We start from the raw sequence: 24,498 nt of genomic DNA on the forward strand, positions 1-24,498 counted from the left end.
GAATTCGACCAAGAACCCTTCAGTATTTGCCCGGCGTTAGCCGCCTCTCATACCATTCGAGATTACCAAACAAAGAGGCAGGTGCTGGAGACAGAAGGCAGGAAACAGGAGTTTATTCCGACGGAGCAGAACACGTCAAATCAGACAACAGGGTATCTTCTCGAGGTGCTCTAAACGCATCCTTGAGGCCTGGCCTCTTATACACAGGTTTATTGCTTTATTACATAAAACACATTCTTGTTACTACTTTGATTTACGGAAAGGCATCCTCGGAATCTCCGCTCTAAACCCGTTCCCACACATATTTACAGTAAAAGTCCCACCCCGATCTCAGTAGGTGATGACTATCGCGCAGCTGGATATCCCGCCGGCTCCCGGAATGTGTGCGGCTGATCGGATCTCATGGGGTGGGGGCTTTTATCAGTCATAGATTCTTTGAAGAAGGACAGCTTCCTACTGTAAGGGGCAATAAACTGTATCCGCAGGGCTAGGTGATGGCCTGGGATCGGGCGGGACAATCGGGCACAGAGGAAGGGGGTTCATCAAAGGATGCGTGATCACTAAAGGGACGGAGGGAGGTGTTAGTCGGGTACGGAATGTGGGTTCGAGGCAGGGCCGCGCTGAAGGGGTGGTTTATGGCCCAAGCATGTGAGAACGTGGGCTGTCAGCGCGCGGGGGATGCTGGCGGGGTCAGAGAGGGAGAGAGAGAGACGCGCTGGCTATCGGCAGTGGGCAGAGAGGCCATGGCGTTCAAAATGGCTGCTACTTACGCGCACATTTGAGCTAAAAGGGGACAAGATGGCGCCGATAATATTTACGTCGCAATCTAGATTTTAACAGTCCTCCCTTTTCAACATATCTAGCCAGCTTGTCAATTTATGTCTATCCCCATCATATTACTGATTTCTACATCATACAAAGCTTTCATGCGTTCAGCTTCAAAGTTCGGAGTCTTAGGGCAAACACAGTTAGCAAATAGTGAACACAGAGGTGGCAAGCATTGAATACCCAGGCAGAGTCCGCATATTACGACGATTGGTATCAGTACAATCATGAGCAACCTCCATCCCCAGTCCTTTACAGTACTCCAGAACCAACTCCCGAGCGACCATCCTTCTTGTTCCTGATGAACTTCTGAGGAGAGTCTGTGGAGGTGTTCGATGGCCTTGTAAACGGAGGGTGAATTGTCTGGTATGTAGGTACAACAGCTGGACCCGATGATACGACATGCTCCTCCACGGTCCGCCAGAACCACATCCAGAACAAGGCGGTTTTGAAGAGCCACCAGACGGACCGCCTGAAGCTCGGCTGTATTGTTTGTGAGGATACCAGCCGTAATGTTCATCGTTGTCTCGACTGCCTGGGATAAATGTCGAATGGCACGACTGTTCGCCATCGGACCCCAAAGTGGAACGAGTCCTTTCATTGCATCCAAGAATTGTGCTCCAGTGGAGTCGGCCTGCTCGATGTCCTTTGCTCGTCTCTGTTGGTGATGGTTTGCCGGAGCCACATAGGTTGGAGGAAGGATGAAGGCTATGTAGCAGGTACCACCCCAGCCCTTTGGGAGCCAGGTGTAGGCTTTTGTACCACAGACGAAGTACATGTTTGGAGAGGTGACAAAAGAGGGTGGGTTGGTTGAGTACAAAGTTCTGGTGATGCGGCAAGTGCTGTGGCCCACCATTTGTGTCCCACGGCCTGTGATGCATACGAGGCCCGAGACATTGACGACAGATAGGGCCACAGTCAGGGTGGCAGCTGTTCGTTTCCGGAGGTAGGAGAAGGTGGGTCTGGCTGGATTGTTGAATATTTGCATCTCCACCCTTTCTTTGGCGGGGATGTCCATGTGAACAGAGGCATTGGAGGATAGAGGGCAGAAAGGAGCAGCAACTCTCCCGGTTTTGTTCAGCCAGACTCCATGATAAAAGTGTGACATAGTTTCGTTGGAAGTGGCGTTATCTCTGTAGCTCTCTTGCAAGAGGATCAGCCAGGCAAGGCAGGAGCCGTGAACAGAGAAAGGTGAAGGGATGAAGGGAATGGAATGTCCGGTGGCATGTGGTATCAACCCACAGATCCAGCAATTCGTGGCATTTGCAGCAAGGTTGTGTTGGTGCAGCAACTGTACGAAGGAGTTGTTCCAGAACCCCTTACGCCTTTCTTGGATTTGAGGTGAAAGAGAGGCCAGGTAGTGTTCTTTCATGGTGGTAGGCTGTGCAGTCGTTAGAAATGTCTTATGAGCCGGTGCGTTCTCTTCCACGATCCAGAAGGTAGTCATGAGGAGGAGGCAAAAGAGAAGAGTGATAAGAAGAGCAATAGTCTTTGAGCTGTGCAAACTGTCAGTTTTCGGGTTCCTGTAGCGGGTCTTCGGATGTCCGGTTGCTTCCATCATCTTCGTATCGGGCGCTTCCATCATCTTCAAGGTGCTCGGTAGTGGGCAGAACCACAGACTTCGTTTGGTTTCTCTCCTGGCAGCCTTTGTTGTGTTAGGCCGCCGCTCTGAGAATGATAACTTAGTCAGTGGTCTACTTAGCCGAAGCTCCCTCCTTTCGTCGCAGGTCATACCCTTCTCTGGATGGCACAGTGGGATCAGGGAATTTCGCCAATTCGAGTGTCTCTGTTTCAGGGTAGCAGCTCAGGGATGGTCGGTCTTTGTTCAGGAGCTCTTCTTGGGTGGTCACGTCTTCGGTCGACGTCAGGGTCGGAGAGATTTTCTTGCAATGATGTGCATGCAGCCAATTTCGCTTCCCCTCCACTCGAAGAGCTGTTCGGGTGGTGATCAAGACTTGCCAGGGGCCCGTCCAGCGGGGTTCCAGACTCTTCTCCCGCTGGAAGTTCTGAATCAGGACGAAATCTCCAGGCCGGATGGTGTGTCCGGGGCCCCTGGAAGCATCGGGGATGGCCTGCAGCACCTGATGATGAATAACAGACAGTGTTTTAGTTAGGTTATACAGGTAGTCAGACATTAGGACGTCCGGGACGTCGTGAATAGATGTCGGTTTGGGTGCGGACCAGATACTCATGGGCCGGCCGAAAACGACCTCGTAAGGGGTCAAGTGGTGTTTGGTGGGGGTGGAACGCATTGACAGCAATGCTAGGGGGAGAGCGTCTGGCCATTTTAGTCCTGTGGTAGCCACTATTTTTGCCAGTTTTAGTTTCAATGTGGCATTGTGCAGCTCGACCAGTCCAGCAGATTGGGGGTGGAAAACTGCGTGGAATTTCTGTCGTACCCCCAGTCCTTTCAGGATGAGCTGGATAACCTCGGCTACAAAATGGGGGCCTATGTCACTCCATAAAATACGGCAAAGGCCGTAGCGAGGGAAGAACTCCCTTTAGTAGTACTTTTGCAGTGGCAATAGCAGTGTTGTCACGCGTCGGGTAGGCTTCCACCCATTTGCTAAAAGCGCACACAACAACAAGTACATACTTCAGTCCTTGACATCTCTCCAACTGGATATAGTCCATCTGTAGGACTTCAAATGGATGGTTGGGGACCCCAAACCCTCCCCGGGGTACGACAGTTCCTTTCCCAGGGTTGTGTTGCAGGCAGACTAGACATTGTTGGACTAATCGTTTGGCTGAGTCTGTAATTCTATCGCTATGCCAAACTCGGGAGACAAGTTCGGCCATAGGGGCAGATCCTATGTGTGCAGGGGAATGGGCCATCGTCAGTATGGGGATCAGGTACGAGTTGGGTAGCAACCATTTGTTCGTGTCTTTTGTCCGCCAGCAGCCTTCATCATCCTTTAATCCCGCCCGTGCCCATTCAGTCAATTCTTGTGGTGAGCTGGCCATTTGGATGTCCCTAATAGTTTCCCTAGCGTCCGTCCATTTTTCTGCTTGTGACCTAGTCACGTACATGCGAGTCGTCGTCCTGTTCTCAGCTGTGGTTCGGGCAGTGATGTCGGCCAGTGCATTTCCCTGTCCAATGATGTCTGTCACCTTTTTGTGTGCTTGGCATTTGATTACGGCAAGTTGTTTGGGGAGGAGAACCGCTTCAGTCAGAGCGGAGACTAGATCTCCGTGCAGGATGGGTGTGCCATGAGATGTCAGAAATCCCCTCTCCTTCCATAAGAGCCCAAAATGATGAACCACCCCGAAGGCATACTGGCTGTCCGTGTAAATGTTTGCTGTCGTCCCCTGTGCTAGGATACATGCTCGTGTGAGGGCAATCAGTTCTGCCGCCTGGGCGGATCGTTGCGTGATGCGGGCGGTTTCAACTACAGTTCGGGCTGTGGTAACTGCATAGGCAGCTGAGGTGGTACCGTCGGGGAGTTTAATGCAAGAGCCGTCTACCCATAGCTCTCCGTCAGGGTTTGGGAAGGCAGTGTCTCGGAGGTCAACTATACTCCTAGTCTGTTCGTCCGTGAGGGTCACGCAGTCATGTATTGGGGGCACATCGGGATCGTTTTCAGGCAGAGGCAGCAAGGTGGCTGGGTTCAGTGTGGTGCATCGTTTCAGCGTGATGTGAGGTGCGAGCAGTGTCAGTTCGTACCCAGTCAGTCGCGCGCTGGTCAGGTGTTGTGTCTTTGTCTGGTTTAGGAGGGTGTCAACAGCATGAGGCACTAGTACCGTGAGGGAATTCGAGAGTACGATTCCCTCACTTTGTCGGATAGAGACAGCAGCAGCGGCTACTGCTCGAAGGCAGGCAGGCAAAGCTCTTGCTACAGGGTCAAGAGTGGCAGAGAAATAGGCACATGGTCGTTGTTTGGGGCCAATGGACTGAGTCAGGACAGACAAAGCGCATCCCTCCCTTTCGTGAGTGTAGAGAGAGAAGGGCTTTGTATAATCAGGGGTTCCTAGGACGGGCGCTGAACAAAGGGCGTCTCGTAGTTCCTTGAAGGAGGATTGACATTCAGGGGTCCACGGGAGCGGAAAGGGGACATCTTTAGCCAGTAGGGAAAGTAGTGGTTTCACAATGAGGCTGAAATTTGGCAACCATTGTCGGCAGAAGGAGGTGAGGCCTACCAAAGAGCGGACTTGCTTCGGGGTTTTAGGGATAGGGGTCTCTAGAATAGCCTGTATTCGATTGGGTGTGAGCTTTCTCCCGTCTTTGGACAAGAGGTGGCCTAGGTAAGTGACTTGAGGTTGGCAGAATTGCAACTTCTTCTTGGAGACCTTGTGGCCATTTTCCGCGAGGAAGTGCAGGAGTTGGATGGTGGCTGTGACTGCAAGTGGAGTGGTGTCGGCCGCCAAAAGGATATCATCGACGTACTGTATCAACACCACTCCATCCGGCAATTGGACTGCGTCCAGCGGTCTCTTGAGGGCCTGGCAGTAGATGCTGGGACTTTCAGTGTAGCCCTGGTGTGCTCTGCAAAATCGGTATGAGCGGGATTTTAAAGTGAAGCCGAAAAGGTAGCTGCTGTCCGAGTGAATGGGGATGGAGAAGAATGCGTTCTTGAGGTCGATTACCGTGAAGGTGGTGGCAGTGGAAGGAATCAGGGTCAGAATGGTGGTGATGTCTGAGACTACAGGGTACTGGGGTACAACCACTTTGTTGACTTCTCGTAGGTCGATGATGAAGCGGTACGCTTTTTCATCTCCCTCACCCTGCTTCTTCACAATGGGTAGGATAGGGCTGTTGCAAACATTGCTAACTACTTCTTCTACCACTCCTGCATCTACCAGGGACTGGATGATTTTTACCAACGCCTTCGGGCGATATCCGATACTGCGGGAGTTTGGGGAGTACTGCGTCCTGTCGAACAGTTATGTGTACAGGGTCTATCATCATGCGTCCTACGTCCGAGTTAGTCTTTGCCCATAGGTACAGAGGTAGGGTGTCGAGCAAGGACAAGTCAGTGTCAGTGATGGAAAACATGCGTTGTGTGCAACAAGATCTGAGCAGTGTTGGGTTGTCGTACAGAATGACTCGAACTCCGTCTTGTGAACACCTAATAGTAGCTCGAAAATGTTTCAATAAGTCAAGTCCCATAATGGCGTCGGGGGTGTTGGAGGAGAGCAAAAACGTCGTGTCAGTGGTGTTATTGTCCAAGTTAAAAGAGATCGGTGTGGACAAGGGATTAGTGGAGGGCGTTCCATCAAAACCTATTGATGTCACATGTGAGCCAGACAAGGGTGCCCTGGGAATCAATCGTTTAGACAATGCACTACGTGTTGCACCAGTATCTACCAGAAATGGAGACTTCGTACCTAGGACCTTAGCGGTGACATAAGGGCCTTGCTGGTCAACATAGAGCTCGACTGGATCCCTCCCTTGCCCTTGGCAGTCCTATGCAAAGTCGTGGGCATTGTCGCAGTCAGACTGTTGGCACTGATTCTGTCGGGGACGGTCAAACGTGTTCGGTCTACCAGGTCTGTCATTGTTGGTGTCGCTTGTGTGGCCTCGTCCCTGTCCTCTATTTCTCGGCCCGCCCGCTACGTCTCTCGTGTCTTTATTTCTGAGTGCTTCTTGCAGAACTGGACATTGAGATTTCCAATGGCCAAATCCTTTGCAAAACGCACACTGGTTCTCATCGAGGTCTGTTCGTGGAGCGCCGGGTGCGGGTGTGCGGTCTCTAGGGGGTGGATTTCTAGGAGCATTCGACTGGTAGTTCCCTCTATACTGTTCCCTTCCTATAGTCACCCCTTGCAACTGAGCAATCATTACCCTCTCTTTCAAGTCCTTTTTCTTTTTCTCAGTCGCTTGATCGTTCTCGTTCTTTTGTCGCTCATAGTATTGAGCCATCTGAAGGATAGCTGCGGGCTTGGAGACCGCCCAACTACTCTCGCTAGTCTGTAGTTTCTGCGAGACTTCTGGTGTCAGGCCTTTCACATAGTTCTGGACAAACAAGTGATGTCCGGTTGCAGTGGTCATGTCCTGGCCGCTGTAATCGGAGAACACCGTTTCAAACCGGGAGAAGTATTCTGATACGTCTTCCTGGGGTTTCTGGCGACAGGCCGTTACTACCGACCAGTCCACCTTCCTTTCTGGGACTAAGGTTTTTAATTTCTGCACGATCTTATCTGGTAGGTCTAGAATGGCTTTCATAGGTTTCTGTCCCGGCTCTCGCTGTTTGTCTACGTCACCGAATTGTATCCAGGTATGTCCGAACAGCTCAAGGTGGTCAACTTTCCGGATTTGCTTCCACACATCAGCTGGCAGACATAACCCGAAAAACAAATCGATATCCGCTAGGGTCATAATCGTTGAACCCAGAGCGGTGGCTAATTCTGTATAGAAGGCTGTGGGGTTCTTTCGCAGATCAGGCAAGGACTTTCGGAAAGTCAGGATGTCTTGCCGATCCCATGGTTGGTAAACTCAGTTGTAAACTACCCTCCCTCTCGCATCTTGATGATTAATATCGTCGTGTGTTCCTAGTCCTCGTGGGGGAACCCAATAGGGAGCGGCCTCCTTTATGGGCATCATAGTGTCAATTTTTTCTACTCTGGCTTCAGTCACTGCAGGAGTCGTGGTGTTGGTTTCAGGTTTCAGTTCCGTGAGGTGGCGGAGAACTTCAAGCGTACGCGTGAAGAGGTTCGTCACATCACACTCGTCTCCATCCCCGATATCAATTTTCCTATACAGAGTCGTTAGGTTTTCAGGGCCTTTTCCTTGGTAGCGGTCTTCGTAGGCATTAAGGGTATGGTAACAAAGGCGTACGACAAAGTGTCGCCTGTGGCTATTGGCATATGTATGGGACATATCCGTTATATAATCCTCACTTTCCTTTCGCACCACCAGTGTCTTTACGATCTTATCGATCCCAGCTCGTTCGTCCTTACTTAATCTATTCGATCTCGCGGGGTCTTTCCTCCCCGCTTCGGGATCACCTGAAGTTGCTGCTTGTGCTGCGCTGAGTGCAAGGGATTCGGTCGGCGCAGAGGCCATGAGGACCGAGGCTCCGGCACTACTCTCGCCTGTCGTTGGGGGTTGCGGGTGCTGTGCTAAGGGTTGGGAAGGGGCATATGGAGGGGGCATGTAGATGATCGGGGGACCTAGTAATAAATCGTCGTTCGTTCGCTGTTTCGAAGGTAGCTCGGGGTAAAGTGTAGAGGGTGTCCTGACGGGACACTGGCCTGATGATTCGGAATCTTGTTTTAGCTTGGTTTCCTCTCTTTCTTTTATTTCTTCCTTTAATTTGTTAGCGGCCAGGTGAGCTGCCTTGCGTAATTCCTTTTCTAACCTGACCTCATTTCTCTTCTTTCGCTATTCTGTTTCTTTGCGCCACATGCCGAAGCTATCGAGCATAGTGGGTGTTGTCTTATTGTTATAAAGGGCTGTTTGCAGCGCGTTTATTTTGTCGTAATCAAAGGATCCTATCAGTGGCCACTGACTTCCCCGATCCTTTCTCGTGTATTTATGCCACAGCTTACTATAAGCCACGGTGACTAGTCCATATTATGTAAACATGTCCTTATTAGGGGTGCCCTCCAGTGGAGCCGGATGGTTCACCTCTAATAAGCGGTCCGGGCTGAACCAACTACCAACAAACGGGGCAAAGATAGGCATGACGGGTTACAAAGGGGACAAAAGTCTGCACTACCTATCCTTCACTATCCGCAAAGACTAAACAGAGTATTGTGACTCTGTGCTTATTTGTGAATAGAGAATAACCCAAAGAGAACCAATTCCGAACGATCAATGTTCAGATAAACAATCAATCAAATTAGGGATAAAAATAGGCACGACGGATTACAACGGGGGCAAAAGCCTGCGTTACCTATCCTTCACTAGCTGCAAAGACTGAACAGAGTATTGTGACTCTGTGCTTGTTTGCAAATAGAGAATGATCCAAAGAGAACCAATTCCAAAGCAGTAAATGCTTGGATAACAATCAATCAAATGGAGAGGGAAGCAGGCACGACGGATTACAACGGGGGCAAAAGCCTGCGTTACCTACCCTTCACTATCTGCAAAGACTAAACAGAGTATTGCGACTCTGTGCTTGTTTGCAAATAGAGAATCTCTCAGAAACAATCAAATGAGTAATACTAGTATTTTCAAACAATCAAACAATCAATTTGCAATTCGTCGTGTTACACGACCTTACCCGGACCGCATGGACAGGTTCTCGTCTTCCGCTTCCAGCGCCTGATCGTCCTCCGTTCTCCGTAATTGCTGTGGCACTCCTGATGGTTCCCAGTCAGGACCGTAGATCACTCGAGAGAGGTCTGCTCGGAACCAGTGAAGTTCGGATCATCGGCTGCCAGACGAGGGTCTATCGGGCAGAAGCTCTTCCCGATCGTTGCAGTCGTTCACTCTGTCGTTGGGACCTCTCCCACTGGATCCACGCGTCGCTGATGGGCCCCACGTTTGGGACGCCAATTGTCGAAAGGTAGGGCCGAATTCGACCAAGAACCCTTCAGTATTTGCCCGGCGTTAGCCGCCTCTCATACCATTCGAGATTACCAAACAAAGAGGCAGGCGCTGGAGACAGAAGGCAGGAAACAGGAATTTATTCCGACGGAGCAGAACACGTCAAATCAGACAACAGGGTATCTTCTCGAGGTGCTCTAAACGCATCCTTGAGGCCTGGCCTCTTATACACAGGTTTATTGCTTTATTACATAAAACACATTCTTGTTACTACTTTGATGTACGGAAAGGCATCCTCGGAATCTCCGCTCTAAACCCGTTCCCACACATATTTACAGTAAAAGTCCCACCCCGATCTCAGTAGGTGATGACTATCGCGCAGCTGGATATCCCGCCGGCTCCCGGAATGTGTGCGGCCGATCGGATCTCATGGGGTGGGGGCTTTTATCAGTCATAGATTATTTGAAGAAGGACAGCTTCCTACTGTAAGGGGCAATAAACTGTATCCGCTGGGCTAGGTGATGGCCTGGGATCGGGCGGGACAATCGGGCACAGAGGAAGGGGGTTCATCAAAGGATGCGTGATCACTAAAGGGACGGAGGGAGGTGTTAGTCGGGTACGGAATGTGGCTTCGAGGCAGGGGCGCGCTGAAGGGGTGGTTTATGGCCCGAGCATGTGAGAACGTGGGCTGTCAGAGCGCGGGGGATGCTGGCGGGGTCAGAGAGGGAGAGAGAGAGACGCGCTGGCTATCGGCAGTGGGCAGAGAGGCCATGGCGTTCAAAATGGCTGCTACTTACGCGCACATTTGAGCTAAAAGGGGACAAGATGGCGCCGATAATGTTTACGTCGCAATCTAGATTTTAACAACTGTGCCCGGTGATTTGTCCTGTACCTCTGGTATTTTCGACTGTGTTTTGTTATGTGCCACTGGTGTCCTGATTGTGTTCCTTCCCCCTGCTGCCCGCTTTCGGGACCATTTTTCCCGCTCTTCACTCCCCCCCGACCCCCGCCGCTGCTCCCCTGCGACCCCGCCCCTTTTTTTCTTCTGTACCCTCTCCCCTTCTCATTCGCCGCCCCGCTCCCGCCTCCCAGCTGCTCCTCCCTCCCTCCTCGCCATTCATGGCGGAGACCACAAGAACGCGCAGCAGTCACGCGCAGCGGGCGCGCGGACTGCGCGCCGAAGGCACGCCAAAGGCAAGCCCGTCTACGCTCGTCCACTCCTGGACCGTGCCCAGTGCCATAACCCCTGGTCCCCGCCGGACCCAGACCAATTGACTAAGATACGACGCTGCTGCCCTCACCGCACTCAACACCGGACGACCGCCCGCCTGCTATCAAGCCACCCCCAGGCACACCCACGGACCCTTCACCTGCCCAGCCTGCAAATTCACCTGCCTCCATAATCACTCCACGCCCGCCAAACCCAGCACCAACAACCACCTCAAGTGCATCCTCCTCAACACCCGCTCCATACACAAGCACGCCATCGACCTCTGGGACCTCCTCGACACAACAGCACCTGATGTCGCCTTCATCACCGAAACCTGGATGAACGCCTCCTCAGCCCCCGACATCGCCATCGCCATCCTGGACGGCTACAAAATCACCAGGAGGGACCGCATCAACAAAACCGGAGGAGGAATCGCCATCATCTACAAGAACACCATCAGCGTCACAACCAACACCGAAGACACCATGCCCACCGCCGAACACCTACCCTTCCAGATCCACACCGACCCCCAGACCACCCTCAGAGGAACACTCATCTACAGACCCCCGGGCCCGCGCGCACAATTCAGTGAAACCATCGCCGACCTCATCAGCCCGCACGCCCTAGCTTCACCAGACTACATCCTCCTCGGAGACCTGAACTTTCACCTAGAAAACAACAACAACAACACCACCGCCACACTGCTCGACAACCTCGCCAGCCTCGGACTCAAGCAACTAGTGCATTCCCCCACCCACCTCGCTGGCCACACCCTCGACGGCATCTTCTCAGCCAGCAATCTCATCGCTTTCAACCACGCCACAGGACTGCACTGGACCGACCACAGCTGCGTACACTTCACATTCAAAAGGACCACATCTCACCACCACACGCTTCGGATCCCCCACAGATGCAGGAGCAAAGTCACCACGGACCAGCTTACCACATCACTGGGCCAGAACCCACCCACCGACACCAACACACCTGACGCCAACACCGCAGCACTCAACCTCGCACACTGGATCACCAACTGAGCCGACGTCCTCGCTCCACTAAAAAACGCCCACAGCAAGACCACCACCAGAAAACCCTCATGATTCACAGACGCCCTCAAAGTCGCAAAGAAATCCTGCCGCACCCTCAAAAAGACCTGGTGCAAAGAACGGACAACGGAGAACAGGACAGCCCTCAAAACCGCCACCCGCAAATACCACCAGCAGATCCGGAACACCAAGAGGACATCGCTCAAGGAACGACTAGACAACAACACCCACAACAGCAAGGAACTCTTCAGCATCATCAAAGAGTTTTCGAACCCTGACGCCAGCAGCAACGACATCACCCCTTCGCAAGACCTCTGCAACTCCCTCGCCACGTTCTTCCACCGCAAGATCACTGACATACACGACAGCTTCGGACCCCAACCGACACCCCCGGATAACAGCCCAACGACCCCCACCACAACCATCAACTCCTGGACCCCATCAGCAGTGAAGACACCATCCACATCATGAACACCATCCACTCCGGCTCCCCTGCAGTCCCTGCCCCCATCACATCTTCAACAAGGCCGGCACCATCATCGCACCCCACCTACGGAACGTCATCAACAGCTCCTTCACGTCAGCCACCTTCCCAGAGAGCTGGAAGCATGCTGAGATCAACGCACTCCTGAAAAAACCCACCGCAGACCCCAGGGACCTCAAGAACTTCCGGCCCATCTTGCTCCTCCCCTTCCCGGCCAAAGAAATCGAGAAGACCGTCAACAAACAGCTGACCCCCTTCCTTGAGGACAACAACTTGCTTGACCCCTCCCAGTCTGGATTTTGAGCAAATCACAGCACCGAGACCGCCCTCATCGCAGCCACTGACGACATCAGAACCTTGATGGACAACGGAGAAACAGCCGCCCTCATCCTCCTGGACCTCTCCGCAGCCTTCGACACCGTATACCACCGCACCCTAGCACACCGCCTCAACAACCTTGGGGAGAGGAGTTGGCCTAACGGCTAGGGCGCTCGACCTCGGACCTGGGGATCTGGGTTCGAGTCTCGGTAACGACGCCAAAACCTCCTGGGATTCTGGGCAAATCACTTAATCTCCCCGTGCCTAAAATGAAAGTGTGTCCTCATGTAACGTAACTGGAAAATATGTAAAGCGCTCTGATACCTGATTCGGTTCGGGTCTAGTTCGCGCTATATAAAACTCTGCAAAAAAAAAAAAAAAAAACAACACGGGCATCCAGGGGAAGGCTCTAGAATGAATCACCTCGTTCCTCACCGGCAGAACCCAGAGAGTCCGCCTCCCCCCTTTTGATCCTCGGCAACCGAAATCATCTGCGGCGTACCCCAAGGATCCTCTCTCAGCCCAGCACTCTTCAACATCTACATGAGCCCCCTCGCCACCATCGCACGAAAACACAATATCAACATTATCTCCTACACCGACGACACCCAGCTGATACTCTCCCTCACCAAGGACCCAGCCACCGCCAAATCAAGCTTCCAGGAAGGAATGAAAGAGGTAGCTGATTGGATGAAGCACAGCCGCCTCAAACTCAACTCGGATAAGACGAAGGTCCTCATCCTCGGACAAACCCCCTCGGCATGGGATGACTCCTGGTGGCCTTCGGCACTGGGCACCGCACCGACACCCACAGACCACACACGCAACCTGGGCTTCATCCTGGACTCCTCGCTCACAATGACTAAACAAGTCAACGCCGTCTCTTCCTCATGCTTCAACACCCTGCGCATGCTCCGGAAGATCTTTCGATGGATCCCCACCGAAACCAGAAGAACAGTCACCCAGGCCCTCGTCACCAGCCGACTGGACTACGGGAACGCCCTCTACGCTGGGACAACCACCAAACTTCAGAACCGTCTCTAGCGCATACAAAACGCCTCCACACGACTCATCCTCAACATCCCCCAACCCAGCCACATCTCAACCCACCTGAGAAATCTCCACTGGCTCCCCGTCAGCAAAAGAATCACTGCTCACCCACGCACACAAAGCACTCCACAACCTGGGCCCAGAATACCTGAACAGCCGACTCACGTTCTACACCCCCACCTGCCAGCTCCGCTCAGTCAACCTCGCCCTCGCCACCATCCCACGGATCCGCAGAGCCACCACCGGAGGAAGATCGTTCTCCCACCTTGCAGCAAACACCTGGAACTCCCTCCCCACCCACCTACGAATGACCCAGGACCACCTCAGCTTCAGGAAGCACCTCAAGACCTGACTCTTCAAGCAGTAGCAGCTCCCCGCACCCCCAGCACCTTGAGACCCTAACGGGTGAGTAGCGCGCTTTACAAATATCTGATTGATTGATTGATTGATTGATAGCTTCCAAACATTTACACACACATGTGAACACAACTAACATGGTGATCTGTGTGATCACAAGGACATCAGGCTATACATATGTCATGTTCAATGAAAGTAAAACAGTACCAATTGCATATAAATCCCATCTCTATACAAATGCGGAAATGCATTTTGCACCAACTAAACAAGTACTGATTGCAGTTCAGACTGCGGTAGTGACAGAACGTGCACTGGCACAAGGGAATCAAATTATTGTTGTGACCCCAATACTGACCTTAGAGGCAGTGACCAGAGTGAGTGTACCAAATGCAAAAGCTCTACATCCAAGATGGATACAATGGGCAAACTCCCTCACTGCAACAGATATAGAATACCGATTTGACTCTCCATTACACAAGCATTTCTCCAGTATGAGCAAGAATATCCTCTACCAATTGAAATTATGCCTCTAGATTGTTAAGACTACATCATTTACACTGATGGTTCTGTGCAACCTGCCGTAGGAACAAAACAGCAATATTATGTTGCATGCACAGTCATAAAAAGCTCTATGCATAATTTAACATGCCATCCTGAAAAAAAGCTACAGGCAGTCACTCAGTCACTGCACGGCACAGTTGCCAGACCTTAAGGCTCTAGAACTGGCACTACAGAATACGGATGCTTGATTCCCCACACTCACTGTGTGCGATTCCTTTTACAGTGTGCAGTCATATAATGAGTGTCTTCATTATTGGACTCAGAATGAATTCAGAGATTCAAGAGGCTGCATAGTGAAGCAAAATATGCTTTGGGAACAGGTGGCAAAGCTGAAAGAATGCTTGACAAGGGCTCATGTTATATCCATATTGAGTCATCAACAATATTTTAGCTTGCATGTTGCAGGGAATTCAGTGGCTGATGAAGCCCCAAAGGAGACAGTCCTTACTAACCCTGGGCAAAACACTACCTACACTCGTGTAGTTTGCGAAGTTTGCGCTACTTTGCAATATGCGAACTGCACGTAGCACAGTGCAAACATGCATAGCGTTGCGTAGTGCAGCGGTCAGTTTTTGCTTGCTCGCGGTCCTCAACGTCAAGTTGGTGACCATGAGAAAGCAAAATGACATCCCGGTGAGACTTTTTCCTCGTTCGTGATCAGTTGCCTATCGCGAGCGTGGAAAATAAACCTCCCGGCAAGATTCTCAACGCAGGGAGGTCAGGTTTCTCATTGCGAGTGGTTGCGTATGCTCGCGACCGCTCGCGATGAGAAACTACCAGTCCGGGTTGCGAAAGCTGCCGCTCGAGTAAATATCCACTCGAGCGGCAGAAAACTACAGCTCGCACTGTGCAAGATGCCATGTTCAATGATCGCACAGTGCCGGATGCATGTCCACACTGTGTAATCATTGAAAACGGCATCTTGCACAGTGCGAACAGTGTACTACGCAGTTCACATAGTGCAAAGTGCACTTTCCATAGCTTCGCGTAGCGCTACTTCGCAAACTACGCCCAGCCCTAGTCCTTACTACTATGTGGTTGGTGCGATAACTTGTTCAAGTACGAGGGAACACAGAGAAATCATGATGGCTGTCAAAGCTACTCGCAATCACACTCATCTACTGAAGGGCTTTCCACAAGTACTCCTGTAAGCTATATGCACAAAATATAACTTACTCTCCGATTCCAGGAGTGGGGGATAGAGTAATACCAAATAGCAATAGAAAACTACGATTAATACTCAATATGCATTAGGGTCTTTCATCTGGACACGCGGGGTTGGCTGCTCCAATTTCACTATTGCAGCAGGGCTCTGTCCTGAGATATGACATCTGTCAAAAGATGAAGTGATCCACCGTGGGGTGTCCACACCAGACACCGCTCTAGGGGCCCGATGTAGGTAAATATGAAATACCGATTTCTAAATATTGAATTTTACCGATTCAGTATTTAGGAATCGGTATTTCATATGTAGCTAAAAATCCGGTAAAAAATACCGAATCGGTAAAATTAGTTATTACTGAATCGGTAATAACGATTCAGTAATAAGGAATCAACTTCCCATTCATTCCTATGGGCCTGGAGGCCCATAGGAATGAATGGGAAGCCATTCACTATTACCGATTCTGTATATACCGAATCGGTAATAGGGGGAGCATATTCAAGGGTGGCAGGGTGTCACATTGACACCCTGTTGCACCCCTGATTCATGCATGTGTGCGCATTTGGCACACATACATGCCCTAAGGACATGCATGCCTGCCACATGGCACTGAGGAAAAAGCAAAAAATTGCTTTATTTAAGTTATTCGGTATTTACCACCAACTTGTAGTTGGTGGTAAATAACGAATCCTGATAGCAAAAATGCACTCACTTGAGTGCCACCTACATAGCTTTTAAGGATTCGGTAATTTACAGATTCCTTAAAATAAGGATTTGGTATTTTACCGATTCCATAAAATAAGGAATCGTTAAATTACTGAATCCTTAAAACCTGCCTCCTACATTAGAAAAGGCTAAATACCGGTCGGTAATGGGATAATTACCGATTTTCGGCCGTTACCGACCGGTATTGAGCTACCATCATATGGCCCCAGATCTCTAATAAGCCATTGTCTTGTGTATATCTGGACTACAGCAGCCCCTTATCATCTAATAGGGCTTACCAGTATATCTATGTGGCAGTGGATTTCTGCTCTTGATTCCTGTGGGTATTGCCAGTGTGATCTGCTGAAGCAGGAGCTGTTATAAAAGATATACAAGTCTTTATCGGGACATACGCAGTAGGCACTTTACATTCAGACAGGGGTCCTGCGTTTAGGTCTCAGGCTTACAAAGAGTACATGGAGCGTTTTGGAGTGACCCAGCGTTTCTCAACTCCATACTATCCCGAGGGACAGTGTTGGTATAGAGGAAAAACTGGGGCTTACTACAGTCTTTAACAGCAAGGGTACTGGGCTCTGGTCGCAGTTGGGTCCATCACCTACATGGGGTTTAGAGAGCCTTGAATACCATGCCAAGAAAGTCCCTGCGTGGTCATACTCCTTATGAAATCCTATTTGGGGTACAATGTGGGTTGCAGCCCTCAATAGTCCCAGTACAGTGGTGGTGGAAACACGATTTGACATCAATGAGTGTTTTGCTGTTTTACAGGAGCTGAATTAATTCTGGGATGAAGAAAGCAACAACCAAATAAAATACATGGCCACTGGAGAAGTGAAGGTTGTACCGGAAACAACTGGCTGGATTTCAAAGATCGGGGATTTGGTCGGAGAAAAGTTGGTGGACAGGAAAGAGTTTGGGCCATCTTACAGTGCTTCTGTCTGTCTTTGCAGTTGTGGGTACACGGACTGTATTTCTTCCTCCCCTTACCAGATGCCACGACAAAAGATTTGTCTTTATTGATCTGATCAAACCACACTGTGTGTGGCCACGCAGTAGGCTATGTGGACTCATGGGTAGCTACCAATCTCCTCTCGCTGCCCTACAGGAAGTTCAGATGAAAGATTTAATTGCAAATTAATCCTGCACTCTTCAACATGATACTACAGTAAACAACATTGAAGTCAGTCTACCTGTTTCAAAATCAACTACAACTGTGTAATCTGAAATTACTGAAACACAGATTTACATTCAGAATCTAAAATAAATAAGGTGTACATCCACCACAGATTGAATCTGCATCAAGTTCAATACAACCTGCTGAGCTGCCAAAAATAGACTGGACCGCAGCTGGATACATCATCGATTTTGACGACTTCTCAGATAGATCGGGACTCCAGCACCTCCACCACTCCCACTGTTCTTGTCGTTCAAATTGAAGGTACAGATTTTCTATCATTGACTGAATAAAACATATTTTGCTACTCCATGGCTACACCTTTGGATTACAATTGCATTATTTTTCCCTTATCCTTTGGATTGGGTTTGCGACCTAGTTCTTCTTTTTCTTAAATGTACAGTTTGTCCCACAATGCTCTGCAGTACACACTGTGAACTTGGTTCTGAAACCACAAGCATCATCACACGGTGAGCAAAGAGACTTGTTCCTGGTGAACACTTCAGCTGCTCCAGTTCCGGATGGGATAAGGTATCCTTTAATGTGTATGGTCCTACTGAACTTTTACAAATTCTCCATCTGTTTAAAATTTCACTGAATGATATTATAACCTACAGTACTGTTTCTGATGAATGGGATATTGATAAAGTATATGAAATGTTATACGATTTAGAACATTCAACAGTGTTTTCTTCTTATGAGTTTTATGATGGTTCTGCTATCAACATTTTGGTCATAATTTTTGACACAAGGCTAGTACATCTCGCAAAGTGTTTTCCTATACTCAACGGGAACATTGCCCTCTTTACCAAAGGGTAGTTCAAAAGCTTTTACACAAAGGTTTGACTATTTTTCAGGTTATGACCCATCTGGCACTGCCTCATTTTATTATAGGCTTCTAGGGTGGAGGATAAAGTCCACTGTTGTCAATGATTGTCCAATTAGAGATCTAGAGATCCATGCCCCTACTCTATAGCATCGTTCCCAGCCAATGCTTTCCCAAGTCACTCATTCCAGTGTTCAAAACCTTTGCAACATTTCTTTTTTGGTCTGACATGACAGCTCTTGTTGACCTATTGTTACCAATTCTTTAAAATGTTGTTGTTACCAATTCTTTAAAATGTTGTTACCAATTCATCAAAATATACACAGAATGGATTTTGGATTCCCAGAGAAATATTTATTTCTCACCTCATGCCTGTCTCCGGTCAATGTATCAATCTACCGCCTATGTACAGCCTGCATTGCAACACGAGGGACTATTTTTCAGCTCAAACGTATGCTGAATAATCAAAAATTAAATTCCTTATTTCATAAATGCCTCAGTGTAGAAAGCAATCCATTTTTGAATTTCTTTTTCCATGAAATAGATATGTGGAAATTTTAGTCAGAAACTGAATGTAAGTTTCATACACACATGTAAGCCTATATGTTTACACAAAAGATTCAGCTGCTTAAAAATAAAACAAACATTGCGAAGCCATATGTCAACAAAGCAAAACAGGCTTCACATTGTACTGAATGTTCTAGTAGAATGTTAAATTCTAACCAATAAATAAGAAATTAATTGAATATGTTGAATAATAAATACATTGTCTAACTCCGAAATAACAACATACATGGAGCTGCATGTGGACTTCTTCTGGCATCTCTACATCAAAGGTTTCAAGAAGTTCAATTGTTTGTTTCAGAGGCTCAAACATGCTGTCTGTAGCTGACTGTCTCTCTTTCACTTTCATTAGGTTGGCCATCACTTCTGCCAGAGCTTCCAGGTCACCTTCCTTCACTGGTATACTCAAGGCTGCATTAATAGTTTCCATGAAAGTTTGTAACTCAGTAATGCTGAAAGAAAATGAAATCCATGAAATTATTAGTGGACAGAATGAACACATGTTGGTGTTCGTGCATTTCATTGGTAAGCAGTTTTGAAGGAAGTGTCTTGTCACATCCAAGTCAAACAAAAATCCTTAACGTGTGAACTATTTCCTCAACCTTAGAATTAACACATAACATTATTTCCTATCGTAAAGTACAATATTGCTCAGTTGTGTAGACAATTTCAGAGCTGGGTCTTTGCCCTAGAGTGGAAGACAGGTGGAGAAGTTGAGGCACAGGATGGTCTATTTAAAAAGGCACTGAACACCTTCCAAGTTATATAAATATTTAAGAAGTAATTATCCTTCACTGAAATACTAGTTCTCCTGCAGAAAGAAATCATAGGCACTCCCACGTCCCCCCACATGCAGAACCCTGGAGCACTTTTTCAGAGGAAATTCGTGTTTGCTTTTTGTTAAAAATGCCATATCTGCTTCTTTAATGAAAAATTATTTGGCAGTCTATGAACCCCTTGTGTGCTTCGGATGGCCCCTGGCCATCCAACGACACGGTGGGCGTGTGCGGAGGACAGCCGGGTGCCGTCCAAACTCCACCCACTCAATAAAAAGCCAGCACAGCGCGAGAATTCGCACAGCATGGAACGGGTTAAAAGACTATACTGACTAATTTCAGTTCTTTTCTTTAAAATCAAAAACCCCATTAAAATATAGAAAAGTTACCGGACAGAACTGAGTGTTGAGAGAAAAACTCTTTAACAAGCCATTTCAAAGAAAATGAAGGGTAATGATAGGGCAATGTATCAATACAGACTGCTATTGTGCAAGCCGGGCAAACTTACACTGTCGTTCTAGGGACTCCCAGTGCTTCCGTGTCCAATCATTCTTTCATAATGGCAGTTGCTGAAGTTCTTTTTTTCAACAATGGAGACAAAGGATACTGCTATGAGATTCATCAGTTTCCTTTATTTCTACCACTGGGGAGGAGGGTGGGATGTTTGTTTTTAATTGCAATTCCCCTGAAAGAGGGCTAGAATTACAAGTAGGCAACCATCCTTTTTCCTTCAGGGGTCTTCCAGACTAAACGTGGAAGGAAAAATGAGGTTTCTCAGGTAGGCTTGTATTTCTTGAGCCTCTGAACTAAACTGAGGTAAGCTATCTGACCATCCGCTCTATTTAGAGTGGCCGGTTGTAGTAAGCTGGCTTTTTATGTAGTGAGTCAATGTAAGGGCACACCATGCAAAAAGTTCAGACGACCCTTATTGGTTTACAGGGGCTTATTTTAATAATCCTAAGTGCTCTATTTGTGGTAGTGTGGCCGAGCCGCTTAGTCTTATCAGAGGGGAGTGTAGGAGAATGGGATCTGCTCTTATGGTTACCCCCACTTTTTGCTGATGTTTCAGTTTGGTTACTGGGGTACCCTTATGAGTCACTAGTATATGTTACCCCAGAGGCCTACCAGGGGCTGCAGCATGTATTATGCCACCTCTGGGAAGCCTTCCAAAATGACGCCACAGGACTGCTACTGCCGCCTGGGTAAGGTGGTGCATACACCTCTTACTAAGTTATAGGTTACTTATATCTACCTTAAATTAGTACACACATACACCTATCAGTCACCCCTATGGCAGCCCTTTTCAATCCTGAAGGCAGGGTGCCAGGTTTTGTGTGAGAGGGTGCACATGCATGAGCAGGGCACCTCTGCAGCCTTCGGAACCTACTCTCTGGGGCTGTTCTGTGATGCAGCCAGACCATATACTCTTAAGTGCATTATAACCTCGCGGTAAATGCTAACTTTGGAATGGCTGCACAGAAACATGTCATGTTTGGTGTCAAACACTTTGGAATCATACCCCCCACCAGTCCTGGCGGCGGGGGTATGATTCCACCCTTCTAGATGGCGAGACATGTACACACGGTATACCCGGTACCAGTTTAACCCCTTCACTGCGACGGCTATTCCGCCGCAGTGCTAAGGGGGCGGGGCAGCCGCGCGGCGGGCGCATGCTGGTGACAGAACCGCTCCGTCACCAGCCGCGGTTGCGCTGTGCTCATGACGGAGCGGTTCTGTCACGGCCCCGCCCGCTCAATGGAACACTCAGCGCAGGCGCGGAATCCGCGCCGTGCAGGCGCGGCGAGCGGGCTGTGACGGAACCGCTCCGTCATCAGCACAGCGCGACCGCAGCTAATGATGGAGTGGTTCCGTCACCAGCAGGGGAGGGGTTAAAAGAGCCCTGGCATCACAAAATGAATGCTGCAGCCACAGGCAAGAGTCTGGCCTCCTGCTGCTGAACGAAACTCCGGCAGGGGAGGCCTGGACAATAGGTTTCCTGTCACAGGGAGGTGTCACCACCTCCCAGACAGGCTTTAGTGTATTGGGGCTGGGTGGGTGCACTCTGAGAGTGCTTTAAAGTCTGCACTGGGGGCACATTGGCGTCCCTGTATATAGCCCAGTTCAAACCAGATGCAGGGGCTACCAGCCCCTGCTTTGGTGCAGAACTGGACAAAGGAAATGGGTGTAGCCTCCCCTCTTTCCAAACCCTCCCATAGGTGGGTCCCCAGAGTAAGTGCAACCCCTTCTTTGGGTATAAGAAAGGAACCCCTGACTACAGGATTTTAGATTACACCTCGACAAAACTCTGCTACAGATATCCTGGAACTTCGACGATCTACACAACTAGATGACTAAAGAATCTCCCTTGGAGTAAAGGAGCTACTCCCCTGCTTGGCAGGCACCAAAGACGCATCTGACCGGTCTGCATCTCCGAAGCTCCCGCAGGACCCCGAAGTAATTGCAGCCCAGAAGGTGGATTTCCAGACTTCCCCGAGGCCGACTTGAGTCCCCAGCAAAGCTGAGACCTTCAGTCCTCGTGAGTACCGTGGAACTGGAACCCCTGGACACCATGCACATTTGCAAGTTCATCAGTTCTCGACGTCCCTTGAGTTTGTGCATTGGGTTACTTGTAGCCCAGACCCCAAGCACCTTTTCCACCAAAGATTGCTGGCGTACACTCCTCGAGTGTCCTGTGAGCCGTTCCTTTGTGGTTTCGCTCGAGGTACCTTCACGATCCCTGGTCCATTGACTGGTGGGTCCCGAAGAAGGCACCTTTGACTTTCCTTGGGTTGCCCTGGTTGCTCCAGACATGCCCTGACTCTCTACTACTTGACCACTAGGTGAGTCCCTCGGACCGTGCTGGTCCACACGAAAGCATTTCTTCTCTTTCTGCGTGGGTTGCTGTTGCCAAGGCTTGTTGGGTCCAATCCGGTCACCAACACAGCAGCACTCGACATCCTTTATGAGACAGCACGAATCCAGCTCCTGGTCATCGTCGACGCCTTCTGGTCCTCGTGGCTGCAGAGTCAAGCTTCACCTCTTCAACCTGAATCACCCGACATCGGTGGGCATTTGTCTATCGTGCCCCTGGTCACTGGCAAGTGACCCAGACTCTGTCCCCTCAGCTTTCAGGTTCTTCTTATCTTCGATCCAGGCTTGGATCACACCGGACACTTTCCTCTTCGATGGCAGCAGCGCTTTGAAGCAGATCGCCTTTGAAATCAACGACGATTCCCGACACCAAAAGACACCTATGCACCCAGCTTCCCTGGGTGAGGTAACTCGAATACTCCGGTGCTCCGTGGGTGTTGGCCCTAGAACCCCTTAAGTCTAAAGGGGTTTGCTCAAAGTCCTCTCCTAAGTGTCCTTAATGAACAAGTTACTTACCTTCGGTAACGATATATCTGTAAGAAACAGTAGTTAGTATTAGATTCCTTACCTTAGAATATCCCCAGGCGTCAGTCTGGATCCGGAAACTTTTGCGTAGCAGTACCCCTGCGCGTCGGTAGGCGTCGTCTGCAGGCGTCCCCTGCGGCTCCGCGTCCGTCGTTGGCGTTGTGCGCCGTGATGACGTCGCTGGAGTATATAGACGCCGCCTCCGCGCGCTGACGTCAGTTCTTTGTACACAGCTTTTCCGCGCCAGAACACGCAGAGCCATGTAAGAACCAACACTGGTGCCATGCGAAACTAGGGCCCTGAAGTGGATGACCTTAACCCTATGTATCAGTTCGCAGAACGGGGAGGATGGGTGGGGCGGTAAGGAATCTAATACTAACTACTGTTTCTTACAGATATATCGTTACCGAAGGTAAGTAACTTGTTCATCTGAAAGAAACAGGTTAGTATTAGATTCCTTACCTTAGAATAGATACCCCAGCAATACCAACCCCGGTGGTGGGTCTGCGAACCAATACAGCTTACACCAGAAAGTCCTGGAGGACAGAACGGCCAAAGAAGCCATCCCTCCGGACTTGACTGTCCAGGCAGTAGTGCCTTGCAAACGTGTGCAGCGAGGCCCACGTAGCCGCCTGACAAATGTCCTGCAAGGGGACTCCCCGGCCCAGGGCAGTAGTAGCCGCCGTGGCCCGAGTGGAATGGGCCCTCAGCCCAACAGGAGGCTCCTTCCGAGCCAAAGAGTAGCACGCTTTGATGCACAGGACGACCCACCGAGAGATGGTCCGTTTATGCACCGCCCGTCCCTTCTTCGCACCCACGTAGCCATCAAACAGTTGGTCATCCACCCGGAACTGGCGAGTGCGATCCATATAAAATGAAAGCGCACGTTTTGGGTCCTGACGATGGAGCCGCCCTTCATCCTTTGAAGGATGCGGAGGCGGGAAGAAGGAGGGTAAGGTGATGGACTGCCCGATGTGAAAAGCAGAGACTACTTTTGGCAGGAAAGAAGGTCTAGTTCTCAGAACTACCTTGTCTGGATGAATGGACATGAAAGGAGGTTTGACAGAAAGAGCCTGGACTCTCCTGGCAGAGGTGATGGCAACCAGGAAGGCCGTCTTTAAAGTCAGGAGACGGAGAGGACAGGAATGAAGTGGCTCAAAGGGAGCACACATCAAGAAGGTCAGAACCAGGTTCAAGTCCCACTGAGGCATCACAAACGGAACAGGTGGATACATGTGCGTGATGCCTTTCAAGAATCTCGTAGGGGACTTGAACAAAGAAGGTTGATCAGGCAGCCTTAGAAAGGCCGAAAGGGCAGAAAGGTAGCCCTTGATAGTGCCCAGAGCAGAGCCCTGCTGGGCAAGAGAGAGAAGAAAGAGGAGAACCTCGGAGAGAGGGGCAGAAAGAGGGTCCACAGCCTTTGCTGTGCACCATGCCACAAATCTGTTCCACCGGCAGGCGTATACCGACTTTGTGGAGGGACGCCTGGCTGCCAGAATCACATCACAAACTTCAGGAGGCAAGTCAAATGGCCTCAACTGTCGCCGCTCAATCTCCACGCATGGAGGTGGAGACTGGACAGGTTCGGGTGGAGGACC

General features: G+C 49.8%; 1 protein-coding gene across 3 annotated transcripts in view; it reads right to left on the bottom strand.

Annotated features, from left to right (window-relative positions):
- The window catches only part of DNAH17 (dynein axonemal heavy chain 17), a 12,633,448-nt gene that overhangs the window by 9,375,005 nt on the left and 3,233,945 nt on the right, over positions 1–24,498 (bottom strand). For all 3 annotated transcript variants that reach the window (XM_078653923.1, XM_078653924.1, XM_078653922.1), the window contains exon 22: positions 18,958–19,180. In XM_078653923.1, coding sequence (XP_078510049.1) covers positions 18,958–19,180 — 223 coding nt within the window. The remainder of the gene's footprint in view (positions 1–18,957; positions 19,181–24,498) is intronic.

Source organism: Lissotriton helveticus, chromosome 7 (assembly GCF_964261635.1).
Source record: "Lissotriton helveticus chromosome 7, aLisHel1.1, whole genome shotgun sequence".
NCBI classification, from domain to species: domain Eukaryota; kingdom Metazoa; phylum Chordata; class Amphibia; order Caudata; family Salamandridae; genus Lissotriton; species Lissotriton helveticus.